Raw genomic sequence first — 14,594 nt, forward strand, 5'->3', positions numbered from 1 at the left:
CTCACCAAAGAGGCAATAAGGTAAGTGGGGCAGAATGAGGGAAATGTGAAATCTAACCAAAAAATCCCTAGAGGTGGAAGAGTTATCAACTGGATCAGCCTCTCCCTATTGCACTGCTTAGATTTCTGGACATCTTCTTTGGTGTTAAATATGACCCGGGATTTTAGGATTGTCTGATTCAGCTGTTAAATACCGGCACAAGAAAAGGGGGAACCAGAGCTTTTGTAATAAAAAAATCTCAGAACAAGTTGCTCAGAGAAGTTGTGGACTCCTCATCCCTGGAAGTGTCCAAAACCAGGTTGGATGGGGCTTGGAGCAAACTGGTCTAGTGGAAGGTGTGCCTGCCCATGGCAGGGGGATGGAATGAGGTGGGCTTTAAGATCCCTTCCAACCCAAATAATTCTGATTCTACAATTCTAAAAAGCAGTCGTTGTCCCAGCCATTGTGGAACTGAGAATGACAATTCAAATAATGGGTGGGAGATTAATTCTGTGGGGAAATTAAGATTAATTATGCAAATACATTGTTTCAGATAAATTATGCAATCAGTCTTTTTCTCTCTGACAAAACGGTGGGAAGTCTGGGGAAGCATCTGCCACCACAACCACGTAATTCTGTTTCTTTCATCCCCCTAATTTTAGAGTTGTATCATGACAACTTTGTATTTCAGATTTATTTCAGTCTGGCCTCCTCCCTGTTTCTGTTACTACACTGAGAGGCACCAAGTCTGTTCCTGTTCACAGGCTCCCCAGCTTAGTTAAGACAAGATGCCCCTATTTAACATTTGGGAATTCTCCTCTTCTCCTCTCCATTTGCTAATCCTTGTTCCTGTTTCTCTTAATGTTCCTTACTAATTACTGATAGTTTTTAGCTGAATGGGGATTTTTCTTGAAAAGTGAGAAGGGAGGACCTCATGAAATCACATCAGAAGTAGATTTTTGTCAATTCATGTCTGGATAAAGCCATATAAAGTGTAAACAATGCTTTGAAACATGTTTTAGTGAAGATAGTCAACCATAGTGCAGATTGCCTGGGCCATTGTAGCATTTCTGAAAATATGCTATGTGAAAAATTGCCAAGAATTATCTACATTGTACTGGCTCTGTGGCAGAACAAAGGTGAGATGGCCAATGCCAGATGAAATAGTAACTGACAAATGAAAGAGTAAATGAGATCCTAATTGGTGTCTTCTGCAAAAAGTAATGTTGTTTCTCATAGTAAATATAGAAGAAGCCATAGAAAACCTGCTTTTTCTCACCTGTAATAAAGTAATTTTCCTGTTGTAGGGAAGACTTCTCAGGGAATTGTGGCATTCAGATGCAAATTCATGGAATTAATCACTTGCCACAGAAGAAACCAGATTGTTCCAGAGACCCTGAGACCAGCAGTGGCAAACAAGGAGGAAGCCTGGACACTCAAATCCAATGTGTGAAGGAGGCAGAAGATGTTACAGCTTAAGTCTTATGGGGATAGCATGACTTTCCACCTACAGAGTGCGGGTAGGAAGACTGCACCCATCACTGACAGATGCTTCTCAAACTCACTTTTCCTCCTCCCATCATGCAGTAGATGTATTTCCAATATAACTGCAGCCCCTCCCAAGCCACCAGGAGTACATGTGGACCATTCTCCCAAGCACATTAAAGCAAGCACCACTGTCATTTCAGCCCACACACCACCCTCCCCACAAACAGAGCAGCTTTGCTGGACACCTGATGTCCCCCTGCCTCTTCCCCACCCAGGTGGGTCAAGTGCAGGAACACTTTTCTCCTCAAATTGTTCCCCTTGGAAATTAAACCCCTTCACCCCCTGCAATGCAGCTGAAAATCTGACTAGATTCCCTTATGGTTCACTATATACATGCATTCCTCATCACACCCCTCTTCCCAGTTATTTTGGATTAGTGCCTTCCATGACAGTTCCTACATCATTTCTCCAGCTCAGACAGGAATGCTGCAGATCGTGGCAGCTGATTAATTTGACAGCTCTTTTTGTAGCTGTAGAGTGTGAGAGAACCCAGTGCAAAGGCATCTGAGGACAGGATTGCTCAAGCACCCATAACACTTGACATGTTCTTGTATTACTGGGAATTTGCCAGGTCTGGATAGTTTTCTGCCACTTTTTAGCCACACTCCTCTGGATAAGATGGGTTTCACCTGGCTGAATGCAAGTATCTCTGTCTGAGGCAGGCAGTAGGGAGGAACAAATCTCTTTAGAGAACAGTTCGTATCACCCTATTGCCTAGATATCTATAATAAAAATATATTATATATAATAATATATATATTATTATTATTGTGTAGTATATGTATGTGAATATGTATTAATTTATACACCCAGAGAGATATATAGTTATGTATATATATAGGTCAAATGACTCAGGGTCATGACCTGTTTCTCAGCATTGACTTTAACATGCCCAGATTGACCAGATTAACTACAGAAGCTTATCTGGTATATGACAAAAGCCAAATGGGATGGATCCCTTCCTTATAATTCAGAAGCCTTGAGGAGGTTTTGGTCTAGTTTTCTGTTTCAAGATAAAGTGTATGTGTTATTGCTTTACTGCTTAGTATTCCTGTTGTGTTATTCTCATTCTATAGCCTTGATGTTTATATTTCCCATGGGCTTTTTTTATTCCTGCTGGAATAGGACTTAAATGTACTACATATCTTATCACATGAACCCTCAGGAAGTTCATGGACAATGTCAAGTATGATCTACTGGAAGGTAGGAAGGGTCTGCAGGATCTGGACAGGCTGAGTTGATGGTGGGAGGCCCATGGAATGAGGTTCAACAATACCAAGTGCTGGGTCCTACATTTCAGCCACAATAGCCCCAGGCAGTGCTACAGGCTGGGGCAAAGTGACTGGAAAGTGTCCCAGGACCAGAGGGTCTTGAACATGAGTCAGCTGCACCCAGGTGATCCAGAAGGCCAATGGCATTATGGCTTGTAACACAACAGAGTGGCCAGCAGGATCAGTGTCTGTCAGCACTGACACTGACAGCAGTGATTGCCCCCCTGTACTACTGCTAAAGGCACACCTTGAGTCCATGGTGCCACAAAGCAGTCAAAGATTGGACTTGATCATTTTGGAGGTCTTTTCCAAAGTAATTGTGGTTGAATTCTGTGATTCTGTGGCATCGCCCTTCACTCTGAAAGAAAAGGAGGGTTTGAAGAGAGAAATACAGGCAGCAAGGGTAAACAGGAAGCCATTTCTTCTTCAGGTGTCCCTGTTCTTCTGAGAAGGTCCATGGGCATAGATGGCAGTAAAGGAGACAAATCCTGAAGAAGTCAGTGTTGATGGAAGTGAGAGGAGTAGCCATTCACAAAGGCAGTAGGAATTCAAAGAGAAACTCTCCATTTGACAGTGGTGTCTTCTAGATGACTTTGAAACATGAAAATACAACTTGGTTTCAAAAGAGAACTTTTAATTTATGTTTGATGTGAAGGTACCTGTAAGTTTAATATGTCCTCTGCAAACAGAGATGTGTTCTAGGACTAGTTCTCAGATTTCCATTTTATGACTTTACCTGCCATGTAATGCTTTCATATGAAAAATTCTGGCACCACCACTGGCACTGAGAAATTTTTATGTGCATTATGTAGAAGGGTTCCTCTTGTGCCACATGAGCAGGAGCTGTGTCCTGGAGTGATCTGTTACTCACTGTACTTCATGGGGCTGAAGATGGACCCCAGGGTTTGGATTCTCTCTTTGTAGCCATATTCCAAGGTATACACTGAGACAGCTGGAGGTGTTCACCTTGGAGAAGAGATGATTCCAGGGAGACCTTGGAGCCACTTCCAGTGCCTAAAGGTGCTCCAGGAGATCTGGAGAGGGACTTTAGGCATAAGCTTGAAGTGACAGGACAAGGGGCAATGGCTTCCCACTGCAAGAGGGCAGGGTTAGATGGGATATTAGGGTTACATTCTTAACTGTGAGGGTGGTCAGGCCCTGGTACAGGCTGCCCAGAGCAGCTGTGGCTGTCCCATCCTGGAAGTGCCCAAGGCCAGGTTGGACAGGGCTTGGAGCATCCTGGGATAGCATTTATTCTCTGAAGGATAGAGGCAGTGCAACCTGTTTTCTTCCAGCTCAGAACCACTGGTTCAGCCTTCTTGAGCTTGCAGGTTTTTCTATCATATTTATATTACACAATTTCATTTGCTTTGGGCTTTGAATATTTTGTGAAGGTAGTGGGGGAAAACTTCATATGAAAAGAAAAACGAAAAGATGCCAACTTGCATTCCCAAGGTACAATACCGCTATTGAAAGGTGTTGGCATTTTCTGGATGTCTTCAGCATCTGATGTAAAACCTCTCAAAACCGCTGGCACAGCAGAACTATCCATCCAGCACTTGAGACAACTCAGGCTGATCTTGAGTGTATTTTTTCTCTCAGTTCTCTTCAACAAATGAATCTGCCTCCTTGGAAGGTTTTTCAGATTATGAAGCATTTTAAGGCTCTGGGTTTACAATAAATCACAAATTAGCAGTTCCTTAAAAATAATGTCAAGTAAAATCAGACTTATTTTACTGAAGTAGTTGTTATTTTTAGAGGAAATGTGAATGTGACCTGAATTCTCAGAAGCAGCTCATGTTGTGGCCTTTGAGTATTCCTTAGAAAAGATCTGATGTTTACACAGACATAAATAATCATCTGGATAATTTTGCTGAGCCTCTCTTAAATGGAGTGCCATCCACCAGAGAAGGATATATTTGAAAGTGCAAAAAGACTTTAAATGTTTGGGCTTTGTTGTTGGCTGTTTGAGTTCAAATATTTTCACAGTCTCTGTGTGAAATCTGAGTTTGTAAATCCTATTGGAAGAGAACTCTGACAATAACCAAGAGCAACAGTAAAAAAAAATAAATAGGGAAACTCTCCTATTTTGTAATTAGTTTGAATGAGATTGATGGTTCCTATGTACATTTCAAAGGATCCCATGGAATTACACAACAGGTAAGTAGTTCCTCAGAAATCAAAAGGTTTAATCTTATAAAGCTTTCATAACAGCTATGGCCTTTGTATCCAGAGGCTGAAATGGTTAAGCAAACATCTAATATTGACCTAATTTCTCAATGTGACTTGGGATATGAAAATAACACGTCAGAATAAACATTTGGGTTTCGATAAATTTAACTTTCTGCTCTTCTAATAGCTCTCAGCAAGATAAAGCACTTAGATTAGTGAAAGTAGTCCTTTCTTTTCTTTTTCTATATTAGTGTTTAATTTAAGACAAGAAACTTCCAGTAGGACCACCTGTGAGACTCAGGAATGACCCCCCATGTGTTTGATCATCATTTCCCAGGAAAAAGCCTTTCCCTGCAGTGTGAGATGAAGAGATGTTCATTTTCCCTAGACAAGCAGCTGGAGATTGGCCTGGCAGCACCACAAACAGAATGTGTTTCATGCAGAACCACACACAGTACATTTGCTGCCTACATGAGAGAGATCTGGTAGCTCCCATATGTTCCAGCAGATGGGGAAGGCATCTCCTATGCCCAGGGGATGGCAAAGGACCAGGAAGCAGTTCCCAGGCTGCCTTCCCAATGAGCAGCCAAAGATACTCCTTGGTGGATCAAAAGAGTTTGCCCAGCAGAGGCCAGGTTATGTCATTGTCTTGACTTTCTTGTTTTATTCTCTTCCAGAACAGCACTTAACAACTGATTCATTTAATGAAATCTGAACCCTTGGTGTTATTGGAAAAAGGCTTAGCATTAAGCTGAACGATCCAAAACTTTGCAGTGAAGTGAGTTTAGCTCTCAGAATCTCCTCACAGCTCCCAGCAAAAATAATTTATCCTTAGTGGCTAAAATCCCTGTGACACAGTGGAGCCCAGAGCTCTCCCCAAAGATAGACAGACACAGAGCAAACTGCAAAATTACCCTCCCATGTCAGCGCAGCTGCATCTTCCCAGGGAGCAGTGGTGCTTCCCACCCCACCGTGGGCATGGACCAGCTCTGGGCTCAGCAAAGGGCTGTATCCCTATTCCCCATTCACTCCAGGCTCAGCAGAAAACAGAGGTAATCCCAGATGACAGCGGCCTGGCAACATGCTTGTGGAGCTGGGGCAGCCCTCTGCTCAGCTCCAAGCTGGGCTGCTGTGAGAAGCACAGAATCATTTATGTTGGAAAACATAAATTATCAACATAAATCATAAATCTGAGATCATGGAGTTCAACCTTTGACCAATCACCACCTGGTCAACTGGACCATGGCACTGAGTGTTACATTCAGTCTCCAGGGATTGGGATTCCAACACATCCTCAGGCAGTCCATTCCAATGTTGAATCACCCTTTATGTGATGAAATTCCTCCTGATGTCCCACCATAATCTCACTTGGTGTAGGTTGAAGCCTTGTCCTCTCATCTTCTTGCTGGTTGCCTAGGAGAAAATGCTGACCCCCACCTGGCTACACCCCCTTTTCAGGGAGCTGTAGAGAGAAATAATCTCTCAGAAGCCCCTGTTCTGTAGAGACCCCCAGCTGCCTCAGCTGCTCCTCACAGGGACCCTCCAGGGCCTTCACCAGCCTCATGGCCTTTCTCTGCCCCGGCTGCACAGGTGGTCTTGGCCCATGGACCCAGCCTATCCGGAGCCCTCTGCAGAGCCTTCCTACCCTCCAGCTGCCTGAGTCTCCCTCCAAACTTGGTATCATCCATGATCTTACTGAGGTTTCACTGGGTGCCCTCATCCAGATCATCAGTAAAGAGAGCAAATGGGTCTGGGCCCGACGCGGATCTCTGGGGGATGCCACCTGTGGCCAGACACCAGCTGGATGTGGTGCTGTTCACCAATACTCTCTGGGCCTGGACATCCAGACAGCTCCTGGCCCACCCAAGAGGGCACCTCTCCAAGCAATGGGCTGGTGGCTTTTCCAGCAGAATCCCATGGGAGTCTGTGCCAAAGTCTTAGTTGAAGTCCAGGTAGACACTTCCACAGCCTCCCCCCTCATGCACTGGGCCGGACACCGAGGCAGGATGTGCCTTTCCTAAAGCCCTGCTGGCTGGGACTGATGCCTTGGTTATCCCGTATGTGCCGTGTGATCACATTCAGGACAAGCTGCTCCATAACTCTTCCGGGAAGCAAGGTCAGGTGGACAACACGCCTGTTGTTCCCCAGATTCTCCTTCCAGCCCTTCCTGTGGATGGGTGTCACAATGGCCAAACTCTTGGCAACTTGGACTCCCCAGACTCCCAGCACTGATTAGAACTGATGGAAAGCAACACTTCTCATACATGAAATAAGGCAGAATCCAAGTAAATATTTTCTCTGTTGGGCTTCCTTTGTATTTCACAAGCTTGCTCTGGATGGCAGGGCATTTCTGATTACTGCCAGGGACAGAGGTCCTGGGAAGAGCCTGGGAAATTGATAGAGGTAGCACTGATGGAGTTGGTGTGTTGGTTTTGCAAAGCCTGGTTTTTGGTAGTGGGGGGATTACAGAGGTGTCTTCTGTGAGAAGCTGCTGGAAGCTTCCACTGTGTCTGACAGAGCCAATCCCTGATGGCTCTGAAGATGGACATTGTGCTGGTCAGAGCTGGGCCAATGAGAGATGATGGTAATGCCTCTGCAAAAATATATTTAAGAAGAAAATCAAAGCAAAGTGGGGTGTGTGGTTTTAATTCCAGCCAGAGAAGAGGAGGAGGTGAGAACATGTGATGGAAACAACATGGAGACACCAAGATCAGTGGAGAAGGAGGGGGAGGAGATTCTCCAGGCAATGGAGCCAAGATTCCTCTGCAGGCTGTGGTGAGACCATGGTGAATCAGCTGTGCCCCTGCAGCCCATGGATCCAGGGGTGTTGCAAAGATCCACCCAAAGCCCATGGGTTGGTGCTCACACCAGAGTGGGTGGATCCCTGGAGGAGGCTGTGATCTAGTGGGAGACACCGAGAAGAGTCCCCTGCTCCTAGGCTGGAGCAGCCTGTCCTTGGAGGACTGCATCCTATGGAAGAATCACCCATGTCACAGCAGTATGGGAAGGACTCTGTGCCTTTGGGAGGGACTCACATTGCAGCAGTTTTGGTTGGACTACTGCTCAAGAGAGTGGAGCCATACTGGAGAAGTTCAAACAGAACTGTGTCCCATGGAGGGGACCCCACGGTGCAGCAGGAGAGGACTCCTCTCCCTGAGCACTGTGAGAAAACCTTGGGCAATGAACTGGCCAAAACCCCCACATGCTGTCTCCCTGTGTTGTTTGCTGGGAAGGAGGGAAGGTTGGGGAAACCAAAGGTGTTTTTACTTCTCATTATCCTCCTCTGCTTTTGTTAGCAATAAACTCACTTTCTATCTCTAAGCTGAGCTTGTTTTACCCTTGGAGTGTTTTCTCCCAGTCCTTAGCTCATGAACCCTTCATCAATTTTTTTTCCTCTCCTCTGCCCAGCTATAGCAGGGCAGGGTGAGTGGGCAGCTTTTGTGGGTGCCTGCTATTTGGCCAGTGTCAAACCACGACAGTTGGTCAAGCAGCCAGTGGCATCAGAGCCTGAAAAGCAGGGGCATTGGGCATGGGATGAACAATGGTGAGGATGAGTGTGCTTTCAAGCCCCAACTGGTGTGCAGAGGTGGGTGAGCAAGTCAGAGGGAGCCCCCTGAGGTACAGCAGAGGTGTCTGCAAAGGAGAAATATATGGTGTCTGATGCTGACACTTGCGTGGGTGTTAGGGCATCCTCAGATTGCACTTGGACCCTCAACATCCTGCAAGGATGCTCTGGACACTGTGACATTACTGGTAGTTGTAGAAATCTCATTGGGAAGCAACTTGTGGTTTATATAAGACATGACCCTGCAATCCAGCACTGCAGCAAATAGTTTTTATTGTAAGCTCTTGTAAACTAAATTATGTGGCACACATTTATCTTTAACAACCATTGAATGCATTTCCCCAGATCTATTTCCCATAAGTCTACAGAAAAGCTTCAGAAGCAGAGCAGAGAATGAAGATATCCAAGGAGTGCATTACAGGAATTTAGCTTTGGGTGCTCAAAGCTTTGTATGTTTCTGATGCCAAAGCCTGCCTGTCTGATACAACAGGTGCTGCTCTCAAGGTGCAGTTTCAAAAGCAAGCAAACAAAAGCATGTCCCAGGATCACATAATCACTGAATTGTTGGGTTTTGGAAGGACTTCTCAAGATCTTCTAGTCCACACTCCAGGCTCAAGCAGGATCAGCTAGAGCAGGTTGTCCAGGATCATGTATTGTTGGGGTTTGGGTATCTGCAGACATGGAGAGCTCCAGACAAGGTCTCTGGGCAGCCTGAGGTGCCCTGGTCCCACAGCCTTGCTAAGGAGGTGAGGGACAAGTCAGCTGTACACTCTTGGGGGCAGCTAGGGAAGAGGGGACTTGTCCCTGAGAGGTCTCTCTTGAGATGGGCAGCAAAGCAAAGCAGCTGGAGGCTCTGCCCACATCTTTGTGCCTTTGGGCAGAGGAGGAGGTGCCCTGAGGGACAAAGCTAGAAACACACCAGAGAAGGAAGCAGCACACATGCTGCACAGGACATTTGTCCCTCTCTACTCTGCTCTGGTGAGAGCCCAGCTGCAGTGCTGCCTCCAGCTCTGGGACCCACAGCACAAGAAGGATACAAAGCTGTTGGAGTGGAGTCCAGTGCAGGCTATGAAGGTGCTCCAAGGACTGGAGCATGTCTGCTCTGGAGAGAGTGTGAGAGAGCTGGGGATGTCCAGCCTGGAGAAGACTCCAGAGAGTCCAGTATCTAAAGGATCTCTAAGAGGACTAGAGAGCATCTTTGGACAAGGGTGTGGAGTGACAGGACAAGAGGGAATGGTTTCACACTGATGGAGGGCAGGGTTTGATGGGATATTCTAAAGAATTATATTCCTGTAAGCAGGCTGTGAGCAAACGTTAACCAGAGCTGTTTTGATTTCCTTATCCCCGGAAACATTCAAGGCAAGGGTGGGAAGGGCTTGGAACAACCTGGGGTAGTGGAAGGTGTCCCTGCCCATGTCAGGCAGGTCAAAATGAGATGATCTTGAAGGGTTTAATATCCCATCAAAATCAACCCATTCTGTGACTTGTGGGAAAAGCTCCTGAGCCTTTTCCATCAAGGATGTGAGGCTAATTACCGGGGACAGGTATTGCTGAACAGAGTTACTGTTCTCCCGTCATAGAGCTCGGTCAACCTCTCCTCCAGCTCCCCCAGCTTGAGGTTCTCCACCTCATTCTTGTCATTCTCAGCGATGACCCCCCAAGCCCTCGTGGGATTTGTGCCCACCAGGCAGCAGGCAGCTGACCAGATGTGGCTGGGTCTGTTAATCCTCCCACTGGCTACCTTGGTGTTCCCAGGCACAGCACCCGTGATGACATAGGTGGTTGTACAGCCCTGGGTTTTCTGGGCCATTGTTTTGTTCTCGTAGTCTTTCCAGGCACCATGGTTGAGTGTGCTGTTCTGGGGCACTATGTTGGTGAGGGTGAAGGTAGCCATCTTGCTCTCTCCACTATTCATATGGTTATTGGAGCTCAAATGGCCACGGTCCAAACCAGTCATTTGCTCGTAGTCATCAAGGACAGCCTGGCTCTCTTTGATTTGCTCTAAGGTGAATTTGTGTTGCTCTATGAGGACCGACTCTCTTTCCATCTCTTTAAGATTATTGTCACTTATCAGCTGGACAGGGAAAGAGAAATAGGTGTTAGAATAGGGAATGGGAGTAATGGAGAAGATTTCCCTGGAGCTGAAGTCTCTGATGGCCAAAATCCCATTTTTTGTCATCTCAATGTAGGGCAATGGACGAATCTGAAAGAAATCATAAACCTGTTGTTGGGGTTGGTTTTTCCCTTTCCTCTCTGTCTGTGGAATTTTTCCCCCCTGACATGCTAAGAAGCACTGATGGCTAGTGACAGGGGGAGGGGGAGACTCCCTGTTTCTTTTTTTGGAGTTTCTCTCACAGGGCGGAGAAGACGGCGAGATCAGAGGTAGGTAAAGGAGGGTGGGGCAGCAGTTGCTGGCACTCGCTCGTTTTTGGCTCTCGGAGGAGGAACGCCGCTGGAAAACCTCTCCCTGCCATCCCAGCACCGGGAGCTGCCTCTTCTGCTGTTGGACCCCCCACCCCTGCTCGGACGCTCTCCTGCTTCAGCCTGCCACCTCCAAGCATCCTGCTGGAGCTCCAGGACCGACACTCCAAGGATTTGTGAGCAGAGCCTCTCCTTCAGCCTTCCCATCGGGACACAGCCTCCATCACCCCCAGCGCTCCTGCACCAGCCGGGATCACCGCATCTGTCCCTGCCCAGTGGGAGCCGGCACTGACTGCCAGTGGGATGGGAACTGCTCCAGAGGGGAAAGGTGTCCACAGCCAGAAGAACTGCTGCTGGGTTCATGTTCTGTTTGTTGTTAGTTTCACAGCTGTTGTTTTGTTTGCCTTGTCATATGTACGTATATGCGTGTGTGTATATATAATATATACATGTATTAGTAAAGAACTGTTATTCTTATCCCCATATCTTTGCCTGAGAACCTCTTAATTTCAAAATTATACTAATTCAGAGAGAGGGATTTTACTTTCTCCATTTCAAGGGAAGTCCCTGCTCTTCCCTAGCACACCTGACTTTTGCAAACCAGGACAAAGTGTACCCCACTTCTGGAACACCAGAGGTTGCTTCCTCTAATCCCATACACAGAGAGATGTGTCAGCAAATCAGTCCTGGAACTGAGGTTTTCTTGGGATGGCTGCAGCTTGTTCAGGGATAAACATTTTTGCTTAGTAAGCAAAAAGCTCTCATTGTCAATGGAATCTGTTAAAGCAGTACTAAGAATGTGTCTCAGAGCTGACTGGGCCAAAGAGCATTTTCTGCGGCTTCACTCAAAAGAAGTTACAAATTATTGGCCTCTTAGAGGGGTCTGTAAGCTCAGTAGAGTCCTGGGGAAGTTAACAAAATCAAAGTTAACAAAAAAAAAAAAACAAAATTTTTTTGGTGGCCTGGGTCCAAGGTCCAGGAGGAAAATGACAATTTGGGTAGGGCTTGGCGCATGATAGTCCTTGTGGTAAGTGGCCTGGTCCATGCAGGGGTGTTGGATTGAGGTGATCTTTAATGTTCCTTCCAACACAAACCATTCTGTGGTTCTACAAAAATAGAGAGGAGGCTACAGTGGAGGCTGCAGTGGTGCAAGACCAGATTAGTTGTTAGAGTTCTTATGTGTAATAAGATGAAAAGATTAGTTTTTTCATAACTTCAACATCTTTTTCTTCCTCTTTAGGGAAACATATTTAGCCTTCCTCCGGAGTAGGGTGTGTGGCTTCCTTCTCTGACTCATCTTCCCCCAAATGCCATCCTGCCACTCTGTCCTTAGCAATGACAGGAATTGCCTCTTTTTCTCTTCTGCAATTGGCCTTGCCTGTTCTACTAAAGTTTGTCTGAAGGGCATTTGTGAGGGCTCTATAACTTATGGAGTTCTGTCTGTCTGCTGGATCCTTCTGCACCAAACCTGAGCCGAAGGTGCTCAGGGGTCACTGCCCATGGATGGAGATCACACCTTTCTGGCTGGAGCGACACTGATGCTCCTCACTTTTCACTGCCTGAAATGTCACTCCAGAAATTCCTCCACAGTCAACCCGACTCTCTCATCTCCAGTGCCTTTTCCCCCAAGGCTTTGTCCCTGGGCCATCTCACCCCCTTCCAAGTTTCTCCTCACTTCTCTCACACCCCTCACAAAGCCTGTTTGACTCTTCACTGGGAGCAGATAAGCTCTGTCAGGGATGCTGAACAGCTCAGGGCAATGTGGAGAGCAGATCCCAGCACGACTGTTGGTCCTTCAAGTTTAGCCTCCCTTGGGTGCCTTTTCCCCATCACTTGGTCACCCACCACAGCAGGACACAGGGAGGGGAAATATTTGACTTTGTAATGTAGTGCAAAGTAATCTGATTTTCTGTTCCTGTCAGGTCAAGGCAGGAAACTGGGCACCTTTGGGATATGATTCATCTCATCCTCCTGCTGATGTCTCAGATGCATCAGAGGAACCACAGGTTGTAGGTGTTTGGAGGTAAAGGAGAAAAATTCCCATCCAGTGTGTCCATTTGCATGTGTGTAGTGGGGTGGTAGGAAATAGAAGTGGTAATTCAAATGCTGCAGCTCATCTCTGAGTGAGATGAGAGAGACACTCACCAGGGGCTCAACAAACCACCATGCATGAGGTCTCTTGGCAGGTCCAGGCTGGTAGATGTAAGCAGAGTACACTGGAATTCTCCTCTCTTTGTCATACAGGGTGGCATAGTGATGTGAGTTGCTGTAGCGTTGACAGATCCAGACTGGTTTCCCTGGATGCAAGACATCATTTGGGGTGGTCTGTGCATAGAAAAATTGAGGACATTCTGCAAAGGACTTCACCACCTCGCTGTTTCCCAGCCAGAGGCAACTTGCCAACGCCTGCAGCAGCAGCAGCCTGAGCATAGTGGGAGGATTTCAGTGAAGGGCTCTTGCTCCCCTGGAAGGCAAATGCAGAGTGACACACAACTTGGAGAGAGCTGGTCATGGCCTGGAGGCTTTTTGTGCAGGGGGACAGAGCTGGCAGAGGAGGGGATTATGAGGGACTAGGAAAGGAGTAATTTCTGTCCTCCTGGATATGGAAAAATCAAGAGGGCAATAAAGGTGAAACCTAAACCAGGGTTTAGGTGCCCAGAGGAGGAGGCAGCAGGGGAAGAAGTCAGCCTGTGCAAGGGAGGAGCCAAACCTATCATGAGTGTAATCATCTCTCACAGCAAAGTTACCTTGCAACTGAGGCACAGCCCAGGGATGAGGTCAGTTTTTCCCACCTCCCGCCTGCTCTGAGCATCTCCCCACAGCAGACACCTGCAGCTAAGCATGGACTCTGCTCGGCCTGCTGCAATGCTGAGCTGGGCTTTAACCTTATGGGGCATTGGGCAGGGAAAGAACAGCAGTGCTGCATTTCCTACGTGTCTCTGGCCCCAACCAGGCTCACACAGACATGCAGCTCCTCCAGACAGACCCAATATTGAACCCAAATGATGCCCGTGGGGTCCTGCCTCTCAGCTGACACTGGGCAATGGGTGTCCTGCTGCTCACCTTGCATTTCCACGTTATCCAGCCCCAGACTCTGAACTTGCAGACACATGGAGAGAGGAAATGAAGGGGCCAAGCAGATAGTAGCAGCAAGAACGAGGGATAACACCTCTATCTTATCAGCACAACGGCTGCTGCAAGACAAGCATTGAGCAGGGGGCAGCTCTTCCTGTGGGTGCTTAGGATTCCTGCTGATGCCCATCTTCAGCTTTGATGAGGGATTTTCCTGTACAGTCAAAGGCACGGTTGCAGGAATTTCTTGGCTAGCCAGCTGTCTCATTTTGTCTTTCTCAGTGCTGATGTGATTCTCTGCAGACAGGAGGATCATTCCTTTTTGAGAAAATTGCTGATAGGCTCCCCAGAATGCTGGCAACCAAGCAAGGGGCTTTGTGTCCTTTCAGAGGCAGCACAGGTTTGGGATAGTAGGGATGCTTCCATTTGCATTGCCAGACACTCACTGGAGTGATTTATTGTCATCAGCATTTGGAATAAGGCAGTTCAAAGGGTTCCTGGGAGAGAAAGCTGCCACAGCCTCTAAAGAACAAAGCCGACCTTTGGCTGGGAAGGGTCTGAGCTGA

The 14,594-nt window shown here is 47.0% G+C and overlaps 1 protein-coding gene across 1 annotated transcript; it reads right to left on the reverse strand.

Moving 5' to 3' along the window:
- Positions 1-10,066: 10,066 nt before the first annotated feature.
- LOC134043374 (endonuclease domain-containing 1 protein-like) lies at positions 10,067-13,386 on the reverse strand. The gene is made up of 2 exons (XM_062491567.1): positions 13,102-13,386; positions 10,067-10,609 (listed from the first exon to the last, which is right to left on the reverse strand). Exons 1-2 carry the CDS (start codon positions 13,384-13,386, stop codon positions 10,067-10,069), a joined length of 828 nt encoding a protein of 275 aa, XP_062347551.1.
- Between the last annotated feature and the right edge of the window lie 1,208 nt (positions 13,387-14,594).

This window comes from Cinclus cinclus, chromosome 4 (genome assembly GCF_963662255.1).
Source record: "Cinclus cinclus chromosome 4, bCinCin1.1, whole genome shotgun sequence".
NCBI lineage: Eukaryota > Metazoa > Chordata > Aves > Passeriformes > Cinclidae > Cinclus > Cinclus cinclus.

Coding starts and splice junctions, on each gene's coding strand:
- LOC134043374 (XM_062491567.1), bottom strand. CDS start 13,386: ATGCTCAGGCTGCTGCTGCTGCAGGCGTTGGCAAGTTGCCTCTGGCTG. Junction 10,610..13,101: donor GGTGGTTTGTTGAGCCCCTG/GTGAGTGTCTCT, acceptor TTCCCTGTCCAG/CTGATAAGTGACAATAATCT.